Source organism: Fistularia commersonii, chromosome 14 (assembly GCF_037954325.1).
Source record: "Fistularia commersonii isolate RoL2024-O1a breed Wild chromosome 14, RoL_Fcom_v1.0, whole genome shotgun sequence".
In the NCBI taxonomy this organism is placed as follows: Eukaryota; Metazoa; Chordata; class Actinopteri; order Syngnathiformes; family Fistulariidae; genus Fistularia; species Fistularia commersonii.
In genome coordinates this window covers 3,962,501-3,978,515 of record NC_141297.1, presented here as the reverse complement: position 1 = coordinate 3,978,515, position 16,015 = coordinate 3,962,501, and the positions used below count along the sequence as shown (strand labels likewise).

Genomic DNA, 16,015 nt, shown 5'->3' with positions numbered 1-16,015 from the left:
GATGCTGAAGATGGTGAAGGATGACTATATCTGCCATCATCTATATATAATGATGATGATGAAGAATTTACACACACACTTTTACCACTACGATGTGTGTTGTAACATCTGGTGAAACACAGAGGAGAAGTTAGTTCCTGAAAAGTTCCTCGGCAGCTGAGGACCCACTCACCTTCAGCCACACACACACCCACACTCTCACACACACACACACACACACCAAGAGTGCATGGGCTGAAGTTTCCTGTCGTGTCTATAAATAGTCATGGACTTCGCAGCCGTTTGACTGCTGACTGACAGCGGCTCCTCTTCCTCCCCCCCCCGGCTGCCATAGCGACGGGCCCCGCTCACTTCCTGTTTACCCACACTCTGACCTCTGACCTCCGACGCCTGTCAGCGCGTAACTGATGGACCATCGACGTTCTCCGTCTTCCTCCTGCAGAGCAGAAACCCTTTCCTTGTCTCCGGGTGTGATGAGCGGGTGAACGGTCGGATGATTGACAGCTGACCTGCCCCTCTCCCGTCTCCTCCCTGCTGATCTTCAGCAGAGCCTCCAAGATCTAGAACCTTCAAGGTCTGACCATGAGGACCCGGTTTCTATGCAAGCCAACTGAGGAAGATTGGTCAAAATATCACCACACACACACACACATACCGAAGACCATATTCAGCCCTGGAAAACAAATGAACTGGATCAAACAAGGTATTGGACCTCCAGGTGTCAGACCAGCCTTCAGTAGGTCAGTACCGTATGTATGTGTGTGTGTGTGTGTGTGTGTGTGTGTGTGTGTCGTATTTGCATGCATGCTTGAACATTCATGTTTGTTCAGATATCTGCATAAATTACTGTGTGTGTGTGTGTGTGTGTGTATGGGGGGGTGCATGCACATCTGAGTTTGTTAGTGTGCACGTGTGTGTGTGTGTGTGTGTGTGTCTGTCTGTGTGAGCGTGTGTGTCCCAGCCAGGAGTCAGCGGCAGACCTTGTCCTCGACACCCACTCAAACTCCCTCCAGCTGACTGGCACCATGGCAACCGTGAGATCCAGCCAGCCGAACAGGCAAGTGCGTGTGTACGTGAGTGCGTCTGTGCACGTGTGTGTGTGTGTGTGTGTTTGCATGCAGCTGTGTGCCTCTGTGATAGTGTGTACAGTATGTCTGTGTGTGTATGTATCAATCCTGTGTGTGCGCGTCTGTGTCTGTGTATGTGTGTGTGTGTGTGTGTGTGTGTGTGTGTGTGTGTGGGTGCATGTGTGTGCATGTGTGTGAGAGATTGCTTGCATGTGTGTGTGTGAATGTGTGTCAGTGAACATGTGTGTGCATATGCATGTGTGTGTATGTGCACACGTCTGTGTGTGTGTGTGTGAGAGTGAGTGTGCATGTCTGTGCGTACGTGTGTGGCGGTGTCTTTGTGTGTGTGTGTACGTGTGTGTGTGTGTGTGTGTGTGTGCAAGCATATTTGGTGCGTTTATGTGTGTGTGAGTGAGAGTGTGTGTGTGCCCCCCTGTGCACGCGTACACATGTGTTTATGTGTGTGAATGTGTGTCATTCAGTCTGTGTGTGTGTGTATACGTTAGTGTGTGTCAATGTGCATTCATGAGTGTGCATGTCTGTGCGTCCATGTGTCGCTTTTTTTTGTCATGTGTGTGTGTGTGTTACAGAGTGTGTGTGGGTGGGTCTTTGTATTCATTTGTGTGTGCAAGCGCGTTTGTTTACGTATGTGAGTGAGAGAGAGAGTGTGTGTGAGCAAGAGTGTTAGAGAGAGTGAGAGAGTGTGTGCGTGCGTGAGTGTGCATATATGTGTGTGTGTAAAAGTGTAAGTGTGTACGCGTGTGTGCGCGTATTTGAGTGTGCATGTCTGTGCCTACGTGTGTCACTTTTGGTCATATCTGTGTGTGTGTGTTTGTTTGTGAGAGATTGTGTACATGCGTGTGTGTGTGAGAATGTGTGTCAGTGAGCATGTTTATGTGTGTATGGACATACGTGCGTTTTTGCGAGACTGTGTAAATGTGTGCGTGTGTGCAAGTGTTTGTGTACGTGCGTGTGCATGTATGTGTGTACATGGGTCACTTTTGGTCGTGTGTGTGAGTGAGAGAGAGTGTGTGTGTGTGTGTGTGTGTGTGTGTGTGTGTGTGTGCGTGCATGAGAAATTGCGTGCCTGTGTAATTGTGTCTGTCTGTGTGTACATGTTTGTGTGCAAGCGTCTTCGTGTGTGTTTATGTTTGTGTGTGAGTGAGCGAGAGTGTGCATGGTGTGTGTGTTTGTGTGCGCGCACGTGTGCATGTGTGTGTACGTGTGCGAGATGGCGTGCATGTGTGGGTGTGTTTGTCTGTTTGTACGTGTGTGTGTGTGCAAGACTGTTTGTGTGCATTTATGTATGTGTGTGGGTGAGAAAGAGTGTGTGTGTGTGTGTGTGTGTGTGTGTGTGTGTGTGTGTGTGTGTCTGCAGGGTTGCTGATACACACTGTGGACTCCAAGGTTCCTCCCAGAGCAGACGAGCCGCCCGAGGTCAGCAGGACTCTGCCTTCCGGTTCCTGGACGTTCTTGTTCTCGGAGGGGAAGAGTGGTTCCTCAGGGCGAGGTCACATGCTGTCAGGCAGGCGATCAGAACTTCTTCAAAGTTCTACCCATAACCAATCAATTAACCGATCAATAACCAATAAGTTTGTGGATCGCGTCTGTGATATCTCCGTCCAGCCGTCTGATTATTGTCGTGATAATCATATTCCTCAATCTATAAGCATGAGCTCCTCAGTCGGCAACCTCAGGTGATCTTTTCTTTTCAATTTTTGATTTCTGTTCCCGTAGAAAAGGCCAGACTGGACGCTATTCGTGGAATTTGGTTGGTCACCATGGCGACGGCCCGGGACGTTTGAGATATGTCCCTTGTGCCTTCCTGTGAGAGATTTTTCTTTTTTTTTTTTTGTTTAACAAAATATGTTGAAATCTCTGTCGGGTCCGTTTGTCACGCCAAGGAGTCGGCAGCCCCGGGGACACGGGGGGCGGAGCTAGAGGGCGGCGAGTGGCGAGCAGCCTGTTTTGAAACACTTTCACTTCCTGTGCTGGGAGGCTATTTATTTGTCCTGCTCGAGTCCCCGACAACGTCAGCAAACAAACACTTTCCGACAATCGGGGTGTCAGCTGTTGATCACGGGGTCACCTGTCAGTCATGGGGTCACCTGTCAATCACAGACATCTCAACCTCTCTAATGGACAATGTAGAGTCTTCAATTAACTCATCTGCTTTTTTGGGCGGTGTTAGAACCTGTATGAATATGGTGATGATGATAAAGATCATACTGATAATAATGGTGATAATAGTGGTGATGATAATGATGAAGGTGATGAAGATGATGATGAGGAGGACAATTACTGTCAGTGTTGCTGTTATTTCCTCCCCAGATGTTCAAGCCTGGCCGGCCTGCTTTTTATTCCTCTGCTGTCTTTTTTCCCCAGAGAACTCAGGAGGTGTGTGTGTGTGTGTGTGTGTGTGTGCATTGTAATGTTCTCCAAGGAGCCTCATCAGCAGCCCTCAAAACGCATTGCATGAACACTCATGTCCATTAAGGAGCCGCTTAAGTCACCTGGTGGTTCTCCGTGCACGTCAGATGGGGACACGACGGCACCCGGCGTGCACGAAGACCCTCCCTGTGCATGAGGAGATATCTTGTTTCCATCTGCTTGACAGGAGGACTCACACAGGAGCGAGGACGTACAGGTGCAGGAGGACCCTGATGTCGGGCTCAATCTTGGTTTTTTCACTGACATGTATCGCCATGGTAACCCTGACCCTCCCCCCCCCCCGTGACTCCGCCATCTGATATGTTTATTTCCATAAATAAATATGAGGCAAGAGGAACGCGCCACTTACGGTGTTCCTCTTGAGGAACACACACCGCTTCCTTATTCTAGTGTGTGTGTGTGTGTGTGTGTGTGTGTGTGTGTGTGTGTGTGTATGTGTGTGTGTGATGGACTTGCTCCGAGGGTTGGACAGTTGGAATCCAGAGCCTGGAACCAAAATGGCGCCGTCTGACTCAGCCGCAGTCCAGTTACTCATTTCCTGTTTTTCCCCCCAACTGCTTCCTAAGGGCTGCTGGCGCCGATTGGAGGCCGTTGATTGGTCAACTGCCTGCCGTGATGTCACGTGACCACAATTTAACGCCACAGCATCGCCAAGGGTTCTCTGACGTTTTCCCACGGGTTCTTCCTGGGGAAGTCCACCACCACTTCTGTTTTTTTTCATCTCATGTTCTTCAGAATGTCCTTCTGAGCATTTCGCAATCATCAATTCATCGGTTCCTGAGGGGCGGAGCCAATGCTAGCTTATATCAACTGAGAGGCGGGGCTTAAGTTGGGGGGCTCACCTGTCAATCACAAGTCCAGCAAACCTCACTGTGAGGTAACATATCTGACCTTTGACCCCCCTGTGACATCACCGGAAATAAATAAACGAAAGCGGCGGCGAATTAAGTCCTTATCATGAATCCCTGTTTTAATCCATAAACTTTTTATTTTTATTTATTGGCTATTATCAACAACGCTACTTTGAAGTCCTCCAAAGCCACGCCCCCTCATTTGCATGAGCGGGTATGCAAATGAGGGCGTGGAATCGGGAGGATTTTTTTTTTGTAATTAATTGATTAATTTATTTATACTTTTTAGAACCGGGACCTGATCAGAGCAGACTATCGATTTTCACGTGGATATCGATTTTTTTTTTTTCTCAACACACACACACCCACACACACACACACAAAATCCGCCAAAACGCGTCAGCTTTTTTAGGGGGGGTGGGAGGGCACTTCCTGTTTCTTACAACAACAAAAAATAAAAATAAGAAAAAAACCTTTGTATCCACGTGTTCGTGAGCGTGCGTGAGCGTGTCCCGTTCACCGCGTGTGCTGCGCAGGACAGCGCGCGCCTCCGGCTCCCCGCGGCTCTGCTGGTGGAAAGAAAGAGGGAGGAAGAAGAAGAAGAAGAAGAAGAAGGAGAAGAAGAACAAGAAGAGGAAGAGAAAGAGGAAGAGAAAGAGGAAGAAGAAGAAGACGGGGAGGAAGAGGCACACGGGAATCAAACAGGTGTCCGGTTGTTTCCCATCAACCGGAGCCCCGGAGGAGGAGGAGGAGGAGGAGGAGGAAGAGGAGGGCGGACAAAATGGCAACGCCGTAGAGGCGGGACGGGATCGTTTGCTCCCCGTTAACCGTTTTTCCGTCTCAACCGGGACGGTCTGCCTTCATCCGGTCCCACCGGGACTAAACAACGAGGAAGAGGAAAAGCAGCGGCAGGAGGAGGAGGAGGTGTTGACTCCCCCACCACCACCACCACCCCCCGCAGGACCGGCCGACCCACGCTGCTAACAGGTGTGTCTGAGGAGGCACCGGTACCCCCCTCCCCCCCCCCCTCCGGTTCTCCGGTTCTCCGGTTCATTGTCTTCCTCCTCTTCCTCCTGCTCACGCAGCTGCTGCGGGACTTCGTTCTGACCGCCTCTTCCTCCCCGCAGATCCGGTCGGCGGCGGCGGCAGGGACCGGGCGTCACTGTGCCGGCGGAGCTCCGGGACGGGACTTTCCGGCGCGGCTAACCGGGAAGGAACCGAGCGGACCCCCCCCCCTGCGCCACATTCCCGGTGTGCGTAAACCCCGCTGGGGAAAGCACATACACCGAATTTAACGGACAATCTCGTTTTTTTTTTTTTAATTTATTTCCCCTCCTCCGTCATGACGACGCAAAGGGAAGCGGTACTCCCGTCCCCGTCCCCGTCCCGGTCCCCCTCCGCTTCCCGGAGTCCCGGCGGCGGCGCCCTTGCGTCCGGTGCGGCGGAGATGTTCGTGGAGTTCCAGGACTGGTGCCTGCGCACCTACGGGGACACCGGGAAGACCAAGACCGTGACGCGGCGGAAGTACGCCAAGATCCTGCAGACCCTCCTGCAGGGCGAGGAGGACCCCCGCGGCGGGACGCGCGGCTGCGGGACCGGCGGTGGCCCGGTCAACGCCAAGTTCAAGTTCTGGGTCAAATCCAAAGGGTTCCAGGTCGGGACGCCGCCGGGCGGGCGGACCGGAGCCGGTGCCGGTGCCGGTGCAGCCGCAGACCGACCGGTGCTCTACGTGCCCGTCAAGACGACGGTTAGTGCCGCTTCCTCTTTCGCTTCGCGAGCGTGTGCATGCATCTGTGTGTGTGTGTGTGTGTGTGTGTGTGTGTGTGTGTGTGTGTGTGTGTGTGTGTGTGTGTGTGTGTGTGCGTCCATGTCCGGTATTTGCCTAAGGAAATAAGACGTACAACTTTTCTGGCCCGGGGCCACCGGAAAACACCTGTTCCACCGGAGGGTGTGTGTGTGTGTGTGTGTGTGGTGTGGGGGGGGGGGTGTAATCCACGTACGACCCGTCGGATTATAATCTGACACTGGCGTGGGTGGGAAAAAAAAACCCAAAACGTCGCCCTCTTCTCGTTTCTGACAGGGAACCGATAAACGGAAGCGGCTCCCGGTGAACCGGAAGCTGCGACCTCTTCCTGTCAATGCAAATGATCCATTGTGGAACGGTTGATCCGGGTCTTTGTTCACAAGCACCACTTAATCCAGATGTTTACACACAACACACACACACACACACACACACACACACACACACACACATACACACACACACACTTGTGTTTCTGTTTTGGGATAAAGGAGTGAATGGAGGCTTCCAGTGGAGATCGGGGTTCCTCTATCCTGGTGTGTTTCCTGCAGACCAGAACATCTCAGCCCGTCCGGTCTCTGTGGGTTGAACCCGATCTTCTTCTTCGTCCTTCAGCTGGAGGCGGCGCCGGGATGTTCTGATGCCGACTTGTTGTCCGAAGTGTTTCTTTACCAAATGGAAGCTAGTGGTCCAAAGTTAGCTTGTTGTCTGTCTAAGGTAAGGTGTTAGGTTTTTATCTCAGGTTAGCTTGTACTCTACATGATATGAGGTATTCTTCCACCAAATGTTACTTTGTGGTCCAAAGGTAGCTTGTTGTCGGTCTAAGGTGAGGTTTTCTTCTATAAGATGTTAGCTTATGGTCCATAGTTAGCTCGTCCTCCCTCGAATGTGAGGTTTTCTTCAAATAAGACGTTAGCTAGTTGTCCAAAGTTAGCTTACCTCTGTCCGATGTCAGGCTTCCTTCTACTAGATGTTAGCTTGTGGTGAAAAATTAGCTTGTGGGCTCTCTAAAGTGATGCATTCTTCTGTAAGATGTTAGTTTACTATTCAAAGTTAGCTTGTCCTCTGTCAAATGTGAGATTTTCATCTATCTGATGTTAGCTTGTTGTCCAAAGTTAGCCTACCTCTGTCCTATGTGAGGCTTCCTTCTACAAGATGTTAGCTTGTGGTCAAAAATTAGCTTGTGGGCTCTCTAAAGTGATGTTTTCTTCTGTAAGATTTTAGGTTGTGGTCAAAAATTAGCCGGTGGGCTCTCTAAAGTGATGTTTTCTTCTATAAGATGTTAGCTTACTGTTCAAAGTTAGCTTGTCCTCTGTCAAATGTGAGGTTTTTATCTATCCGATGTTAGCTTGTGGTCCAAAGTTAGCCTACCTCTTTCTGATGTGAGATTTCATTCTGCCAGATGTTAGCTTACGGTCCAAAGTTAGCTCGTTCTCTGTCCAATGTGATAATTGCTTCTTTCCAAAGTTAACTTGTGTCAGCATGTTGACTTGTTGGCATTAATTATGTGGCGTGTGATATTAGCTCGTCTTCGTTGTGGATGTTAGCTTGTCATTCATTCAGCATGAGCTGTGTGGCATGAGGTTTTCAGCTTTATTGTGTTAGCTTGTTGTCTGAGTGACACTAGCTTGTCTAGCTTTGTACTCAGCATATAGAGACTGATCCAGGCATACAGTATTGATCCGGGCAATAAGTATTGATCCGCATGTAGATGTTGGGGCTGCAGGTGATGCAGGTTCTTCAGCAGCAACTGAAGTAACTGTAAACTTGATGGCACCAAGTTCTTCCCATCTCCCATTGTTGTTCCTGCCCTCAACAGTCACTGTTTCCTTTGTAAAATGTTCAAAATATCAAAATATCTCGAGGCATTTTTAAAAAATAATTTAATCCTAATATCTGTTTAATTTCCAGCTAAATTGTTTTGATTGTTTGTGTTTTTTAGACATGTATTCTTTCTTTTTCATTAATTTCTCTCTATTTCGAATGTTGGAAATATCCAGTAAGGTTTTTCTTTCCCGCTGTGATTTTTATTTTTGTAAATTATTGATGTGATTGAATTTATCCCTGGCAGAAGGTTGTTTATTATTCAGCAATTAATATGATGTCTTGGTAATTAAGCCATATGAGGGTAAAGTCTTCCTATTTTTTTTTGCTGGTATCTGATTTACGTGATTTAGACCATCACCTTCTGACCTCCGGAGTGTGTTTGTGTTTTGGATTTGAATTTGTCGCGGGTCGGCGCACGTCACATGCCCAAAGCGTGGCGGCTCCCTGGGATAAAAATAATCCCCAGCTCCGTTGCTGAATTATTAAAATGTCATCAGGCTGATTAGGTGGGTAAAATGGCAGGTTGACGAGGAGGGGGGATGCCGTGGTTATGAGAGGGGGTGCGGAGGTTGTGTGGGGGTGGCGGGATGGCGGTCGGCATGGTTACCGGCGGTTTTTATTTCACCCCGTCCCGTACGGGGCTTAGATTGAGATTAGGAGGAGCAGTGAGGGCTGGGAGTTCTCCTGTTGAGTCTATGGACAGTGTCTGTTTAGACTGCAGAGGTGTGTGTGTGTGTGTGTGTGTGTGTGTGTGTGTGTGTGTGTGTGTGTGTGTGTGTTTCCAAACATGGCAGATCGGCTGTGAACCAAGAGCAGTTTTTTCACTTCTGTCTGTTGTCAGGAAGACAAAAAAAGGACAAGGAAAAAAACATTTAAATAGTTTTCAGAAAAGCATTTATCCCACAGAAGTTTAATTGAAAAAAAAAAAAAACAACAAAGTATAAGAGACATATCACAATTTGTTGCCATGACGACAGGGATCCTCCCAGGTGCCTGGTTCAGGACCAAGGTGAGGAAACTTCTCTGTGCGAGGCAAAAGGCCGATCAGCATATTGATTCATGTCTGATAACATCGGTCGTGCGTCGTTTGGCGTCGATAAACCCGCTCATCTTTGAGGGGCTTTGAGATCAGAACCTGACTATCTTCAAGCTGAGACAAAAAACAGCGTGATTTAACGGCTGTGTCCAGTAAATGTGGCCGCCGTCGCTGTCACTGTAGTAAAGACGAAAGAGAAGAAAGCTGACATCCACAACGAAGACGAGCGTATATCGCAAAGTCAACGGGCTGACATGGAAGAGGCTACAAGTTCACTTCGGAAAGAAGCGAATCTCACGTTAGACCGAGGATGAGCTTACTTTGGATTATCCGCTAGCATCCGGTAGAAGGAAATCTCACATTGGACAGGAGCAGGCTAACTTTGGACCACAAGCTAACATCTGGCAGAACAAAACCTCACTGTAGACAGACAACAAGCTAACTCTGGACCACATGGTAACTTCATCGGACAGAGGAAAAGTTAATTTTGAATAACAAGCTGACATCTTATAGAAGAGAACCTCATCTTAGAGAGCCACCAAGCTCATGTTTGACCACAAACCTCGCAGTGGACAGATAGAGACACCACCTTTGGACCGTAAGCTAAAATCTGGTAGAAGGAAACCTAACATCAGACAGAGGTCATTGCAGCTAATTGGCCTTTATAATGTAGTTTTTTGTTGTTCTATCATTGAAATGCTGTGCTATTGTACATCTAGTTATACTGTAGCGTAACAAGGCTGTACTTCTGTTACACTGTAATTACCATGAGATAATATTGGAATTGTACCTCAGTATTATCATAGTTTTCAGGTGATGTCGTACTTGTACCACCATTGTTATTTTACGGGTGTACTATTACACTTCAGGTTTGGTAATGGTATCGTTAGATTGAGGTTATACTGTATTTGTGTACTTACACTGTAGTTGTGAGATAGTCATATCCCACTTTTAGCCAACATGTTATATTTTTGTTGTGAGGTGTTGTAACCTTGCAGGCCATATCATAGTTGATACTGATACTGTAGCTATGGTGTAGTTATCTTGCAGGGAATTTGCATTTGTGTAGTTACACTGTTGTTATATTGTAGTTACTTTGCAGGTCATCTGCATTTGTGTAGCTACAATGTAGTTACCCTGCAGGTAATTCATAGTTGTACAGTTATAGTGTAGTTCCCCTGCAAGTCCACGGTTGTGTTGTTACTCTGAAGTTATGACGTACTACCCTTGCAGGTGTTGCGCTGGGTCCATTCATTGGTCAACAGCCCGAAGCTCCGCTCAAAGACTAGAAGCTGTGAGGGAGCAGTTTCATCGGCCATGGCAACGAGTACTTAGATTGACCAATAGGCTGGTTTCAATGTGAAGGTGATCACATTGAATGTGATCACCCGATCACATATTGATGATCGGGAAGCCTGTCCCTGCCTTGAGTTCACAAGTGCGAACGTGCCGGTTGCAGGCTCCCGGGCCTTTCTGGAGGGAGGTGAGGCTGGTACGCAGGTGTGAGGTTGCCATGGCAACCCCGAGAAATCGCAGGACGCAAGAACGTGGGACGCGGGCGTCCAACCGCGGACGGTTACGATAAAAAAGCGGTTCTCCGATTGTATCTAGATGGTTGTGGGACTGGGTGGACGGATGAATGAGACCTCTGTGTGTGTGTGTGTGTGTGTGTGTGTGTGTGTGTGTGTGTGTGTGTGTGTGTGTGTGTGTGTGTGTCTAATTGGACTGGTCGCCACTATCAGTGATCTCTACTGTCTCAAAGACCCTCTTATTCTATCTTTATAAAAACCCTAACTTGACAAGAAATGGTGGAATTCTGGTGTGTGTGTGTGTGTGTGTGTATTTCACCCTCCCTTTGACCCTGACCTGCATGAGTGTATGTGTGTGTGTCTGTTCGTCATACCCTCCTTTTGACCCAGGCCTGTGTTTTTGTGTGCGTGAGCGTGTCTGGTGTCTGTGTTTGTGTGTATGTATGTGTGTGTTTGTTAGTGAGTAAGCACTTGTTCATTTTCCCAGTGGGGTCAGTGGAGGGTCCCCACCCCCTGCCCTTGGGTGAAATGGCGGCCATGACACAGGAAAGACAATGCACAGGAAAATCAGTTTGGTGTGTGTGTTTGTTTCTTCCCATGTTCACCTGCCTGAGTTCTCCATCCTTCTCTCAGAGTCCAGAAACAGCCAGCGGGTTCAATGAAAACTAAATTGTGAATGAGTTAAACAAATGTTTGGATGATTGACAGCCGACCTGTCCAGGTTAAGCCCCGCCTCTTGTCCCATCACAGTTGCGATTGGCTCCCTTGTCATGTCTCTCTGATGACTCCAAGGCTGCAAACCAGTTGCTGTTTGCTTTTAGCCGCTGTCATTTTGATCATGTGACCTTCCACTGGCGTCTCGCCGGACATGGCGTGGTCTTGGCTCTGCCCACAAGTCATCCTCAGAACCGCGTGAGTCCGGTTCCTTCTGGTTCAGCGACTTTTCAGCAGCAAAACTCTCAAATACAGAAATATAGCCGCCAGGAAGGGAAGTGGAGGACGTACGTGTGTGTGTGTGTGTGTGTGTGTGTGTGTGTGTGTGTGTGTGTGTGTGTGTGTGTGTGTGTGTGTGTGTGTGTGTGTGAGTGCTTCTTTGTCTGCTTGATCAGTGTGAGGGTCAGATGTCTCATAGCACAATGGAGGCTGAGCCCCCCTGCTGTTAGCGAGCGTGTGTGTGTGTGTGTGTGTGTGTATGTGTGTGTGTGTGTGTGTCGGGCAGCTGTTTGTTGTTGACTAGACCAGTAATTGTGTTACTGTGGATCCAGAGTGTGTGTGTCTGTGTGTGTTGCTCATTAGATGTAGATAAGATGAGGCTAAGTGATATTTTCAATCCTATCAGTTTTGTGTGGTTGTGCAATAAAGTGTGTGTGTGTTTTTTTTTTATTTGTGGTTTAGCTGAAATTATCCAAAGCGATTTCATCATATTTTTTTGATTAATGTTATCAACTATTTAAGTGATTTATTGGAAATCCACCTGTACTTTTACTATTATTATTATTATGATTATTCAAATTAATATAAAAAAAAAATCAACAACTACCAATGGAAGTACCAGTAAAAATCCTCACTGGGTAAAAGCTGTTCAGTCAATGAAAACAAAACCAAAGTTTCCTCTGCCGACGGGTGGAAAGAGAAAATGAATGGAGTGGCAAAAAGTATCTGTGGGTGGTTGCCATGGCGACGAAGGTTGTAAACACTGCTTTGTTTACCGTCATTCAGTCACTTCTCTTTCCATCTTTTTGTTCATTCATTCCCAATCCCGCACCTACTCCTCCTCTCAGACCTGGACCCATGAAGAGGAATAATCTGATCTAATCCGGGCCCAGTGAATACTTGTTCACACTTTTTAAACGTTAATCCAAAATGTTTGCAATTGAACGCACGAAGGGTTAAACCTGGAAGCCTCCGAGCAAAGGGTTAATCCCGTAATTGAACCAGTGAAGGGTTAATCCAGGGACTAAAAAGGCAAAGGGTTAATCCCAGTACTGAATCAATGAGGGATTAATCCTGGATTTTAACCAGCAAAAGGGTAGTCCAGGAACTAAAGGGTTAATCCCAGAACCAAACAAGCCAGGTTAATCGTGCAACCTAACCAGTGAAGGGTTAATCTAGGTACTAAACCAGCGATGGGTCAATCCCGGTTGCTAACCAGCAAATGTTCAATCCTGGTGTTGAACCAACAAAGGTTAAATTCGGGCATTAATCCAGCAAAGGATCCGTCCTGGTTCTGAACCGGCGAGGGTTAATCCTGATAATACACAGACGGGGATTAATCCCATGGATCATAATGTGGTGCTGCTTTGTTTAATTTTTACCTCTAAATTATAAATATCATTTAAAGAATGCTAATTATAGTAATGATAATAACAACGCTAATGAAAGCAGGTGCTTGCTTAGTCTTGCAGTCCAGAGTAATTGTTGTAATCCCAGTAATCCCAGTACTCCCCTTTACTCCCCAGTACTGCAGTCCTACTTGCTTGCAGGAATTTTATTTGGGTCAATGATGAAAAAGAAGCAGGAAAAAAAAACACAATTAGTTCATGAAAGTGTTTTTCTTTTTGGGCGTCACGTCCTTCCAGGCGGCCCTGGGCTCGCCGCCGCCCCCCCCGCCCCTCCCCGTCCCCAGTCTCCTGTTGCCATGGCGATCGGCTCCTGCGGCCGCGGCGGAATAGAAATTAACACCAGTCTTAATTAGACTGCAAGGCTGCAATTTCCACTCCCCCATTCCTCCTCCTCTGCCCCCCACTCCACCCCACCCCACCTGAGCGCCATGTCAACACCTGCAGCTGGTCGGAAGCTAACGACCAGCTAACACAATAATCCCCAGATTGCGGGATTAAGGGTTTCTCCTTCGCTCTCCTGTTCCTCCAGCTTCGTCTCTTCCCGTCCCGGGATTACGAGGAGACTGCGCTTCCTTGATTCGAAATCCCCTATCAGTTGCTCGGCTTGGTGAAAATCCCAATCCCAGTCCCGCCTGGATTATCATCTCATGGTGGCCGATAGCGATGCATGGGAAAGGGATGAAGGCCAGGGTTTGGGGGTGGTCCATTGTCTCCTGCTAACTCCTGGAGGAGGTTCATGCTGGTGGTTGGTGTGTGTGTGTGTGTGTGTGTGTGTGTGTGTGTATGTGTGTGTGTGGGGTTGTCCCTGGAGGAGGACGGGGGTAGACGTTCTGGAGGGACCGTCTCATTATCACATCCCCCCTTCTGCCCCTCTCCCCTCCCCCCAGGGACCCCCCTTACCCGAGACCCACACCCCCAACCCCCCCTCCAGCTGCCAAGACGGCTGGATAATTAACTCGCCGCTCCTCTGAGTCGCAGAGTTCTCCCCGAGTGGTTCTCCACGTTCTCTTGCCGGGGTTCTCCAGGTTCTCCAAACACTGAGTTGTCCGTGGGTGTGACATGATTGGATGTCTCTGTATGATTGACAACTGTAGCTGTGATTGACAGCTGACCAATCCCGGTTAAGCCCCGCCCCTTGCCAGGCTGAAAAGATGAATTTCATTTAAAAAAATAATTTTTACATTTAAAATAAAATGCCCAAATAATTTCCAGTCACATATTTGTATATTTATTTTTGTTTAATTTTTATTGTCATTATTATTTATTTTTATCAACATAATTGATTTATTATTCATGTTACCAATGTAACATCAATCTAGATGAATAAAAATTCATCTAGGTTGATTTTATTTATTTTCTGTGTGATCTTCGGCGTCCCAGACGGGTCTGGTTTCTACCAGACGACCTTGAAGTGCACGCATCGGTGCGTCTACCCTTCGTCCCCCATGTTTGATCGGGGCTGGATGAGGAGGAGGAGGAGGAGGAGGATGAAGATGAAAAGGGGCGAATGGCATCCGGGCCGGAGTGCAGCTTCAAACAGGAAGTGTGTGTGTGTGTGTGTGTGTGTGTGTGTGTGTGTGTGTGTGTGTGTGTGTGTGTGTGTGTGTGTGTGTGTGTGTGTGTTGGCCGGTGTCGCGGCCCATTTAGCTGCTGATGAAGGACGAGGGTCATCCTCCTGATGATAATACACACACACACACACTCCTCTCAGTCTGTCTTCATCAGACTCTCCTCTCCCTCCAGAGCACCGTCTCCTCATCCTTGGCTCTCTTTGTCGCTCACTGCTGTTTGGGATGTGGTCGCCATGGTGATGGCGACCCCCCCCCCCCCCAACTGCCCCCTGGCGGCGCTGGTTGCCGGGACGACTCTGACCTGACAACGGTTTCCAGACATTTCCTGTGAAAGTCCCGTGAAACTGTTTTTTTTTTTTCATTCCGTTTTACGCTTTCCTCGCCGCCATGTTGTCCTCTGCCCGGCGAGGACGTGTCACTTCCTGTTTTTCACAAGACGCCGGCGTCCAAAGTCAAAAGTCCAAACTAGAGAAGCGGGCTTTAGAATGCCGGGTCAGCCGTTTCACTGTGACATTGAAAAATGGCCGACCTGTGCAGCGCGGTTAGCTTAGCAGGCTCCATCGGCGGATGTGGATCCGAACACATCGCGGTTATTCAACAGGACGAACCGGGTGCCGCTTTTAACTGACAGGAAAATATTTCCCCGGTGACAAGCTAACCAGCTAACCAGTTCGGCTAACCAGCTGAGCCCTCGACAGCCGGTTCCACCGTTTTCCATGGGTTCCACAGGCCCCTTTGGTTCCATGGGTTCTACGATTTCCATAGTTTTTTTTGGGTTTCGTGACTCTTGGAGGTGGGGGGGTTATTTGGGTTCTATTGGTTCTCTGGATCTCATGGGTTCTGTGGGTTCCATAGATTTTTGGGGTTCCATGGGTTCCATAGGTTTTTTGGGTTCCATTGCTCCTATGGGTTCTGTTGGTTCTGTGGGTTCCGTGGCTTCCATGGTTCTCATGGGCTCTGTGAGTTCTATTGTTTTTTTGGGTTCCATGGGTTCTTTTTGGTCCATTGCTACCATAGGTTCTGTTTTCTGTGGGTTCCATGGTTCTCATGGGCTCTATTGTTTTTTGGGATTCCATGGGATCAGTGAGTTCCGTAGTTTGTTTTTTTTTCAGGGGGGGTTCTGTGGGTTCTGTTGGTCACATGGGCTCTGTGGGTTCAGTTGGTTCTTTGGGTTCCATGGGTCTCACGGGTTCCTTATTTTCCATGATTCTGTGGGTTCTATGGTTCTCATGGGCTCTGGGAGCTCCATTGTTTGTTCGGGTTCCATGGGTTCTGTATATTCCTTGGGAACCGTGAGTTCCATAAGTTTTTTTTGGGTTTCCGTGGGTTCCATTGCTTTCATGGGTTCCGTGGGTTTTGCAGGTTCCATGGTTTTCATAGGCCCGGGGAGTTCTATTGTTTTTTAGGGGTTCCATGGGTTCTATTGGCTCCATGGATTCTGTGTGTTCTTTGGGTTTCATGGGTTCTGTGGCCTCGGTGAGTTTTGTTGTTTTTAATTTTCTGTGTCTTCTGAGGGTTCTCTGAGTTCTCTGTGTTC

At 48.2% G+C, this 16,015-nt stretch overlaps 1 protein-coding gene across 1 annotated transcript in view; it reads left to right on the top strand.

Moving 5' to 3' along the window:
- The first annotated feature begins 5,678 nt into the window (after positions 1-5,678).
- LOC147226954 (nucleolar protein 4-like) overlaps positions 5,679-16,015 on the top strand; it is a 15,374-nt gene continuing 5,037 nt past the window's right edge. The window contains exon 1 of the mRNA XM_086159971.1: positions 5,679-6,116. Coding sequence (XP_086016097.1) covers positions 5,712-6,116 — 405 coding nt within the window. The 5' untranslated portion in view covers positions 5,679-5,711. The remainder of the gene's footprint in view (positions 6,117-16,015) is intronic.